This window comes from Eutrigla gurnardus (assembly GCF_963514095.1).
Source record: "Eutrigla gurnardus genome assembly, chromosome: 10".
NCBI classification, from domain to species: Eukaryota; Metazoa; Chordata; class Actinopteri; order Perciformes; family Triglidae; genus Eutrigla; species Eutrigla gurnardus.
Window position 1 is genome coordinate 29,740,333 of NC_139924.1, and position 11,016 is coordinate 29,751,348.

Sequence of the window (11,016 nt, forward strand, 5' to 3'; positions counted from 1 at the left end):
TTTCACGGCAGCCGTGTAATCTCTCCGTGGCGAATCCTTCGGGACACGCCATCCGCTGACCCGCAGGCCGCGGTGCTTTCAGGACACTTCAGGCTCAGACAGAACAAACCAGACCAGAAACAATCTGGACCCTGTTCCAATGTTCATCTTCCTGTAGCCTACTGGAGGGAAATGAGATTCTGCCTCATTTGCATATTTAAACGTACAAAAAATAATAGCGTTGATGAACAGAAGAAGTTTCATAGTGATATTTACTCATTTGTGTGAACAAGACAGACCTGGACCTGGTCCTGGACCTGGAAGCCTCCTGGACCTGGAAGCCTCATGGACAGTGTGGTCCAATCACAATGTTCAGCCTGGTTGATGAAATGAACATGGAATCAGCTGGTTCATTCATCAATGATCTGGACCAGGACCAGGTCCAGGTCCGGTTGATGCAATGAACATGGTATCAGCTGGTTCTTCATCAATGACTTGGACCTGGACCAGGACTTGGACCGGGACCAGAACCATGTCCAGGTCCAGGTTGATGAAATTAACATCAGCTGGTTCATTCATCGTTTTCTTTCTATTTTGCCTATTGAAGCAGGATTTGATATTCATATGAATTATTTATTCAGTTTGTGAGTATTTTGTGATTGTTTTTTTATTGTTTTTTTTCTCAGACTGGGGAGGCTCCGGGACTTAATTGGATTTAGGGGGGCACTGGGACTTGTGTACACACGCACTTTGAGACTTCTCCAGGATCCAGGACTCAGAGCTGAACACACCCCGCTGGTCCTCTGTGGGAGGAGGATGCAGGAGCAGGAGGGGTTCAAGTTGAACTCGGCCGTCCCCCCAGCGGGATCAGAAGAAAGCAGCTCCCGGCCGGAGAGGAAGCAGCTCCGGATGATCCTGCCGGACTAGAGACATGCATTCCGTCGGCAGGTCGTGGCTGCTGCTCACGGGCTTCGTGCTCTTCTATGTGGTCTACCTGCTGTTCGGGGCCCTGGTCTTCTCCAGCATCGAGCGGCCGGTAGAGGACCGGCTGCGCCAGGACATGGAGGACCTGAAGCGGGACTTCCTGAACCAGAGCTGCGTGAACGCGGCGGCGCTCGACCTCTTCCTGCTCAAAGTGCTGACGGCCAACAAGTACGGGGTCTCGGTCTTCAGGAACTCCTCCGACCCCTCCAACTGGGACCTGGTGTCCTCCATGTTCTTCGCCAACACGCTGGTCACCACTGTGGGTGAGTACGGAACAGGAACCGGCCGGCTGGTCGCGTTTCAGCGCAGGTGATGAACCGAAAGATGTGACACGTTATAGCGACATGAAGCCTGCAACCACGTCTGAGACCAGCACCTAGAACCAGGAGTCCGGTACTGGTGCTGGACTCGGTGCTGGGCTTGTTGGAGGCTGATTTGTGCCACGTGTCCTGGACGAGTTGCAGCTGTGCGACTTTAAAAACACAAACAGCTTTGCTCTCCGTTAGAAGGCGTGACATCACTTCCTGTCATTCAAACGTGGACCTTTTAACATACGAGGTGTTCTGATGAGCAGATGACGCGTTCAGGGTCTTCTGTTGCGTTATAAGACAGATGGTTCGTTCACTGACCAGGTAGTTTATGTGGCAGCACCTGGACAGGAGACAGGAAGTAGAGGGTCCAGGTTTCTGTGGGACCAGCAGCGATGAACACCAACATAATCTGAACCATTGTTTGTGTTCACACAGTTGAACCATTTGTCGTTACGTCTAGTTGTTTGTTTATTAGAGAGCGAAGATTATAAGGAGGAATAAGGAATAGTAAATCTAAACACCTAGTCTCCATCTAACATGGTGACGTATTTACACTAAACACCTAGTCTCCATCTAACATGGTGACGTATTTACACTAAACACCTAGTCTCCATCTAACATGGTGACGTATTTACACTAAACACCTCTAGTCTCCATCTAACATGGTGACGTATTTACACTAAACACCTAGTCTCCATCTAACATGGTGACGTATTTACACTAAACACCTCTAGTCTCTATCTAACACGGTGACGTATTTACACTAAACACCTCTAGAGTCTCTATCTAACATGGTGACGTATTTACACTAAACACCTAGTCTCCATCTAACATGGTGACGTATTTACACTAAACACCTCTAGTCTCTATCTAACACGGTGACGTATTTACACTAAACACCTCTAGAGTCTCTATCTAACATGGTGACGTATTTACACTAAACACCTCTAGAGTCTCCATCTAACACGGTGACGTATTTACACTAAACACCTCTAGAGTCTCTATCTAACATGGTGACATATTTACACTAAACACCTCTATAGTCTCCATCTAACATGGTGACGTATTTACACTAAACACCTAGTCTCCATCTAACATGGTGACGTATTTACACTAAACACCTCTAGTCTCCATCTAACATGGTGACGTATTTACACTAAACACCTCTAGTCTCCATCTAACATGGTGACGTATTTACACTAAACACCTAGTCTCCATCTAACATGGTGACGTATTTACACTAAACACCTCTAGTCTCCATCTAACATGGTGACGTATTTACACTAAACACCTAGTCTCCATCTAACATGGTGACGTATTTACACTAAACACCTAGTCTCCATCTAACATGGTGACGTATTTACACTAAACACCTCTAGTCTCCATCTAACATGGTGACGTATTTACACTAAACACCTAGTCTCCATCTAACATGGTGACGTATTTACACTAAACACCTCTAGTCTCTATCTAACACGGTGACGTATTTACACTAAACACCTCTAGAGTCTCTATCTAACATGGTGACATATTTACACTAAACACCTAGTCTCCATCTAACATGGTGACATATTTACACTAAACACCTCTAGAGTCTCTATCTAACACGGTGACGTATTTACACTAAACACCTCTAGTCTCTATCTAACACGGTGACGTATTTACACTAAACACCTCTAGTCTCTATCTAACACGGTGACGTATTTACACTAAACACCTCTAGTCTCTATCTAACACGGTGACGTATTTACACTAAACACCTCTAGAGTCTCCATCTAACACGGTGACGTATTTACACTAAACACCTCTAGAGTCTCCATCTAACACGGTGACGTATTTACACTAAACACCTCTAGAGTCTCCATCTAACACGGTGACGTATTTACACTAAACACCTCTAGAGTCTCTATCTAACACGGTGACGTATTTACACTAAACACCTCTAGAGTCTCCATCTAACACGGTGACGTATTTACACTAAACACCTCTAGAGTCTCCATCTAACACGGTGACGTATTTACACCAAACACCTCTAGAGTCTCCATCTAACACGGTGACGTATTTACACTAAACACCTCTAGAGTCTCCATCTAACACGGTGACGTATTTACACTAAACACCTCTAGTCTCCATCTAACATGGTGACGTATTTACACTAAACACCTCTAGTCTCCATCTAACACGGTGACGTATTTACACTAAACACCTCTAGAGTCTCCATCTAACACGGTGACGTATTTACACTAAACACCTCTAGTCTCCATCTAACATGGTGACGTATTTACACTAAACACCTCTAGTCTCCATCTAACACGGTGACGTATTTACACTAAACACCTCTAGAGTCTTCATCTAACACGGTGACGTATTTACACTAAACACCTCTAGAGTCTTCATCTAACACGGTGACGTATTTACACTAAACACCTCTAGAGTCTCTATCTAACACGGTGACGTATTTACACCAAACACCTCTAGAGTCTCCATCTAACACGGTGACGTATTTACACTAAACACCTCTAGAGTCTCCATCTAACACGGTGACGTATTTACACTAAACACCTCTAGTCTCCATCTAACACGGTGACGTATTTACACTAAACACCTCTAGAGTCTCCATCTAACACGCGTATTTACACCTTTATCTTATATATTATATCTAGATATAATAATGAGTGTGTATATGTGGAAGCTTCGGAGCTGGTTGCTGTGAAGCAGGAAACATGGAGGGACACGCTGACTCTCACATGAGGACCTGAAAACGGTGTAAAGCAGAACAGAAATGTTTGCTCTGTGATGCATGATTCTCTCTCACAACCCTGCATGTGTTTGCTTACGTCACACTTCCTTAAATTTTCACTTGAATATGTTAATAAGCAGTTTAGTTTAGAAGACTGGCAGACGCGCCTCATTCTGTTGAACAGTTAAAAGTCTACTTTCCTGATTGCTCAAAGACACAGATGGGTGAGTTCTCTACAAACTGCTTCCATAGCGGTCTGCAGAAACAAAGCAACTAAACAGGAAGTTCTTTGACCACATGGAAGTTGTTTCATGTGGTCGACTTGTAGAAACGCTGTCATCGTGCTCTCCTGCAGCTGCGTCGTTGTCCTGGTCCCCCCGGAGGATCCAAACCAGCCTGTGGTCGTTGTTAAAAGGAAGTAATGTTGACTTAAACGTAGATAAATCTCAAGAAACCACCGAGACAAGTCATAGTCTTCATGCTTCAAACATTAATACAGATATTGTTAAGATATTTTTTTGTTTAAAATGCTGATTCCACGTGAAACAAGCGACTCTGAAAATATTCAACCAGCGACTCGGAATGAGGAAGTAAAGGAGTTGTCTGTCGGGATTCTCGCGGCCTCTCAAGGATTGAAGAATAATGATGTCTATTAACTTCCTGTGTGTCACCACTTTAACGGTCCCCCTCTCCCTCCAGGTTACGGACACACCACCCCTCTGTCCGACACCGGGAAGGCCTTCTCCATCCTCTACGCCCTGATCGGCGTCCCCTTCACCATGCTGGTGCTGACCGCCTGCGTCCAGAGGATCATGTACCCTCTGGTCCTGGCCCCCGTCGGCCTCCTGCAGCGTTCAGGCATGGAGCCTCGGCCGGCCACCGTGGTCCACTTCCTGCTGCTGCTGGTTCTGGTGGTGCTGTGCTTCTTCGTGGCACCGGCGGCTGTTTTCAGCGCGCTGGAGATGTCCTGGTCCTTCTTGGACGGCGTCTACTTCTGTTTCATCTCGCTATGCACCATCGGGCTGGGAGACTTCGTCCCGGGGACGCAGCCGGATCAGAAGTTAAGGGCCCTATACCAGGTCTCTGTCATGGGTGAGTCCAGTCCTCGGTCCCTTGTGGATCAGAAAAGCATTTATCCAAACACCAGACTCTACTGTTACCAACCGACCCGGTCCGAACACCAGGCTCAAGACCAGAGCGCCATATATGTACCATGGGGTTTAGTTAACTAAACCTAAACCTAGTTTAGTCTCAACCTAACTATGTAGTTTAGTCTCGACCTAACTATGTAGTTTAGTGGTCTCAACCTAACTATGTAGTTTAGTGGTCTCAACCTAACTATGTAGTTTAGTCTCAACCTAACTATGTAGTTTAGTCTCAACTAGGGATGCACGATATTGATTTTTTGAAGCCGATACCGATATCGATAACTTTCTGCTCCTCGGGACCGATACCGATAACCGATAATATTGTTATTCGTTTTTGAATGTATATTCAGATCAAATTCAGGTCAAAAACACTAATGACTAAGCTTTGGTAAAAGGCAAAGCTATGCTAAATCTACCTAACACCTAACCAGATGTATCACAGTGACATGATAATTATTACTATGAACAAAAGAAAGCCAAGAACAGTTTTGACTCTTCAATAAAATGACAATATTTATTTTTTTCAAATAAATATGTAAGTGAGTCAGTCAGTCAGTCAATGACAACTTTCCCTGAGCAGCATGGGATATGCACACACAAGTGCTGCTACATTAAACTGTTGGTCCTGATCCACACAGAAATGTAAACTACGGTAATAGGCAGAAATATCAGCAAAGCAACAGCCACTACTGCGGATGTGATCCCCTCCATTCAAGCGCTGACGCGACTGCTAAAACAAACGTTACCAACAGACCACGGAGTGAAAACATCAAAGGAAACCCCGTTAAAAGCAGTGGAAACGCGTTTTGGTGACATCGAGGAAAAGCCACTGTATTATCTCTCAACTATATTGGACCCGAGGTACAAGGACCGCTACTTCACCCGTGCATCAAAACGCTAAGCTACGGGCTCGCTGCTTCTTTAGCGGCGCCGGCGTCTTCATACGCTTTTAACACACCGTCGTAGCGATGGTGATGTGCGAGGTGACTTTTAAGGTTGGATGTATTAAAGCTCGATGCCTTTTTCCCTCCTCTTGGAACTTCTGCATTGCATTTGTTACAAATGGCAAGCAATTCAGTTTCCTCAGAAACTTTGAAGTAGTCCCACATTACAGATGCCATGCGTGTTTGTTTACTAGTCTTCCTCCTCCACTCGCTCGCAGCCTCTACGTCACAGCCAGGCATGAGAAGGGAGCGCTCGATTTGTGGATTAACTCCCTCCTCCGAAACCTGTGATACCACAGTAACCACATCACATGCTAAACGGGAGGCGCCTAGAAAAAAACTAACGTCCCTCATCCCAATCCACCCGCTGTTTTAACACAAACATCCTATCTTCGGATTATCGGAGGTATTAATAATTGTATCGGATTTATCGGGTTGACGTCATAATTCCTATTATCGGGCCGATAATTATCGGTCCGATAATTATCGTGCATCCCTAGTCTCAACCTAACTATGTAGTTTAGTCTCAACCTAACTATGTAGTTTAGTGGTCTCAACCTAACTGTGTAGTTTAGTGGTCTCAACCTAACTATGTAGTTTAGTCTCAACCTAACTATGTAGTTTAGTCTCAACCTAACTATGTAGTTTAGTGGTCTCAACCTAACTATGTAGTTTAGTGGTCTCAACCTAACTATGTAGTTTAGTCTCAACCTAACTATGTAGTTTAGTGGTCTCAACCTAACTATGTAGTTTAGTCTCAACCTAACTATGTAGTTTAGTCGTCTCAACCTAACTTTGCAGTTAAGTTGGGTTGGGGTCAAGAGGTCATGTGCCAATTATGATAAATCCAGACAAATGTCTAAAAGGATGAAATGAGGACGTTGTGGTTGGCCGTTGGCGGAGGGATCCGGCGGTGAGGTGGTTGTTTTACTTGTGGATATTAAACGTCTTGTTGTTGGTGTTTGAATGAAACTTGTGTTTGATAAGAAGGTGTTGTCTCATCTGGATCCGGGACTCGCTCGTCCGCGGTTCACTGAGCAAACAAACGTGTTTCCAAAGCTCAGCTGTGTTTGAGTTATGTTTGAGTTAATTAGTGCTCACACGGGGAATCTAGCAGAGACGTGTTACACATTCTAGGACCAGCTGGGATGTCAGGAAGTAGACCCCATGGAGGTCTGAAGCTGCGATGGAACCAGAACCCTGACGAGACACTTAACAAGCACACGAAACAATGTGACATCAGTGTAACTCAGTTTTAACCAACTTCAGTTCTAATCATAAATATCATAATTTTAACCCTGTAATTGCCTGTTTGCTTTGCTTCCATTATGACACTATTTTAAATGTTTTAAACGCAAAGTAAAATTGTTTCTGTATTATAAATGATGGGGTGGTGAACCAATAATAATAATATGCTCCTGTTTCCTATAGGATCAATGTTGATCAATAGTCTGATCAGCTCAGTCTTATATACAGGTAGATCTCATCTTGACCTTGGTGGATCGGTATTTAACATGACGTTACAGGGTCACATGATGAGTTTAGTTCAAGAAAAGGATCCAGATGAACTTTTATATTCACATTGTTTTAGAGACACCAAGAAAACATCAGATTCTCTGAACACGAAACTAAAGATGGTGTTTCTGTAGCGAGCTGGTTTGTGGTCTGGCGGGACCCTAACAGGACAGATCATTGGACTTCCTGTTGTGAGAAGTGTTCTTCCTGGAGTGTTCTTCCTGTCACCGGAATGAGACTAGAAAAACTCGTAACCTACGGCTCTGTTTCATGGAAATGAAATTATTTCATAATAAGAAATGACTGAAGAAGCCTTTGATAGAAGTTTGTTTTAAAACCCGGAGAGAGAGAAACGGGGAGGACCGTACGGTTTTTTTAAACGTTGTTTAAGTTTAGCCAAATCGTTTTTACAAATAAACGTTTGTCTTTTCTCCCAACCGGCGCTCCGCTAAGTTACTTCGTCGGCCTGCAATGTGATTGGCTGCTGGATCGTTTGATGCAAAATGGATGATTTTAATCATTTTGGGGGAAGCTGCCAGGTGAAGTCCCGTCCAAGTCCTCGGCTCATCCCTGATCTCGGTCTGGAAGGAGACCCAGCTCACTGTCTTATATCATGATGATGGAGGTCGGATAACCCATGTGGTCCCTGCAGGTTCTGTGACCCGACGTCTCCTGGATCCTGGTCTTCATTTTCCTGTGAAGACCACCGTAGAGCTAACGTTGTCATCTAAAGCTAACATTGGTTTTGAAAGAAATGTGGATGGGCACCAATGGAACTTCCAACTGTAATACATTAATTTGAAATACATGTATTTTTTTCAATTTACATGAATCAGTAGATTCAGTTGTGTGACTATTACTGACTGTTACTTATTTAGAAATGAAACTTTTCCTACAATAATCGATTAAAAAGATAAAAACTGTCAACATTACATTTACATTCAGGTCATTAAGCTTTTGTCCAAAGCGACTTACAATAAGTACATTTGTCAAAAGGTGTTAGTGGGTCACGCTATGCAGAGTTGAGGTGAAGTTTGAACAGGTGAGTCTTGAGCCTTTTCCTGAAGATGGCAGTGACTCTGCTGTCCTGACATTAGTCGGGAGTTCGTTCCACCACTGAGGACCAGAACAGAGAAGAGTCTGGACTTTGCTGAGCGACATTTGTTTGATTTCAGCGATGGTGGTACCAGCCGGCCAGCTGAAGTAGAGGAGCCAAGTGCTCGCTTCGGGGCATGAGGTTTGACCAGTGTTTGAAGGTAGGCAGGTGCCGTTCCATTGATGGCCCTGAAGGCCAGTGTCATCGTCTTGAATTGGATGCGTGCTGCAACAGGGAGCCAGTGGAGGTCACGGAGGAGGGGGGTCACATGGGAGAATTTGGGTAGATTGAAGATAAGACGTGCTGCAGCGTTCTGGATACGCTGCAATGGTTTAATCGCAGAGGCCGGGAGTCCGGCCAGGAGAGAGTTGCAGTAGTCAAGGCGGGAGATGACCAGTGCTTGGACCAAGAGCTGCGTTGCATCCTTTGTGAGGAGGGTCCGAATCCTGCGGATATTGTAGAGGGCAAATCTGCAGGATCGGGCCACAGCAGTGATGTTGGGGGTGCAGGATAGTTGGTCATCGAGGATTACACCCAGGTTCCTCGCAGTTGACGACGGCAATACTGTGATGCCCTCGACAGTGACCGACAGGTCCATGCGAGGGCAGTCTTTCCCTGGGATGAAGAGGAGTTTGGTTTTATTCAGGTTAAGCTTGAGGTGATGTGCAGTTGTCCAGACAGAGATGTCAGCCAGACAGTCCGAGATGCGAGTTGCAATGTGAGTGTCAGAGGACGGGGGAAAAGAGAGGAACAGCTGGGTGTCAACATGTTGTTAACATGCACCGTGTGTCCAGGTTTCTCTACAACAGCCAATATTTTGATGTTCGGTCAAAGTCCAGTTGACCATGATGATGTCATAGCTGACAAATAACACAAGAACAGTCAATGATTAAAAGAGTAAAAGATGAAGTACAGTCATTTATTACACGTAAGAATAAGAAATAAGAAAGGATCCAGTATTTCCAAGTAGTGGTCTAGTAACTGGGCCTCTGTAATCCCACACTGTGGACCTCCTTTTCAGTGAGAGACCATGTCCAGGACCTGAACCAGGATCTGGACCCTGTGGTTGTAGGGCCACTCTGGTGAATAGGAAACCCCCTTGTTTCCACGGTTGCCACTAGAGGGCACTGTTGCCCTCCTTCTGGCTGAAATGAGTTTATGAACCGTGATCTGTGTCCTCGGTGGAAATGTGGTTCATGTCGGGGGTCAGGGGTCGTGAACGGAGCCGTTCATCTGATGCTAGTTTCCTCTGTGAGCTTCACAATAAGACAAAAGGTCTTCAGGTCACTGTTGACTTCCTGTCTCTCTGCCCCCCCCCTCCCAGTCTACCTGTTCGTGGGCCTGATGATGATGTTCCTGCTGCTGCGCACCTTCCACAAAATGGCGGACCTGCACGGCCTGACCACCTTCCTTCAGCTGCCGCGCTGCGAGGAGTCAGACCTGGACGAGGACCGGGAGCCCATCATGGAGGACGGACACGAGGCCCGGACGGCCCCTTACCTGGCCCAGAAGGAGGCCAGCAAACCCCTGGAGCCGGGATCCCAGCCCTCCTACAACACCATCAACACAGGCTGAGCTGTGGGGGGGTGGGGGGTGAACACAAGACCAGGACCAAGCTCTGCCTCTGACCCCCCAGACCGGTAGGCTGAATCTGAACTCTGGTTAGTCTCCTCATTCCACCGAGACGAAGCAGATTCATATAAATAATAATAATAACTATGAGATGGGTTTTAAGATTCACAGACCACTACACCTGAACCCCAACTGGACTACAGAAACCCACCTGGGCTGAAAGATGGACGTGTTTCCCTCCAACACTGGTGTATATACTGGTGTAATAACTGGTGTAGTTACTGTGTAATAACTATAACTGGTGTAATAACTGGTGTAGTAACTTTAACTGGTGTAGTAACTTTAACTGGTGTAAGAACTGGTGTAGTTACTGGTGTGTTTCCAGCCCCAGGAGAGCACATGGACTTCGGTTGTTTCACATCACTTTTGTCCTAAATCTTTTGTGTCACAGGTTCGAGGCTCTTCTTCGGGACTCATAGAAACACGACTTTTACACCTTTAACTTTGTTTGTTTTTATTCGTGCACATTGTTCAGACCCTTCTTTGTATTTCACGTATCCAGCGTCGGTCCGGTCGTATTTCGAGCGTCACTTGGACGCATCGACATTGAGGTCACAAAGGCACTTTGACCTGTTGACCTTCGGGTCCCGCGTGTCTCTAGCAGCCTTGGACGTTAACAGGAAACATGTTTTGTCTGGTTTCCTGTGTGACAGTAGACCGTGGAGAC

General features: G+C 45.6%; 1 protein-coding gene across 1 annotated transcript; it reads left to right on the top strand.

Moving 5' to 3' along the window:
* The first annotated feature begins 537 nt into the window (after positions 1 to 537).
* On the top strand, positions 538 to 10,607 carry kcnk6 (potassium channel, subfamily K, member 6). Its single transcript, XM_084020293.1, has 3 exons — positions 538 to 1,226; positions 4,714 to 5,106; positions 10,042 to 10,607. Exons 1-3 carry the CDS (start codon positions 911 to 913, stop codon positions 10,290 to 10,292), a joined length of 960 nt encoding a protein of 319 aa, XP_083876419.1. The 5' UTR covers positions 538 to 910; the 3' UTR covers positions 10,293 to 10,607.
* Positions 10,608 to 11,016: the final 409 nt, after the last annotated feature.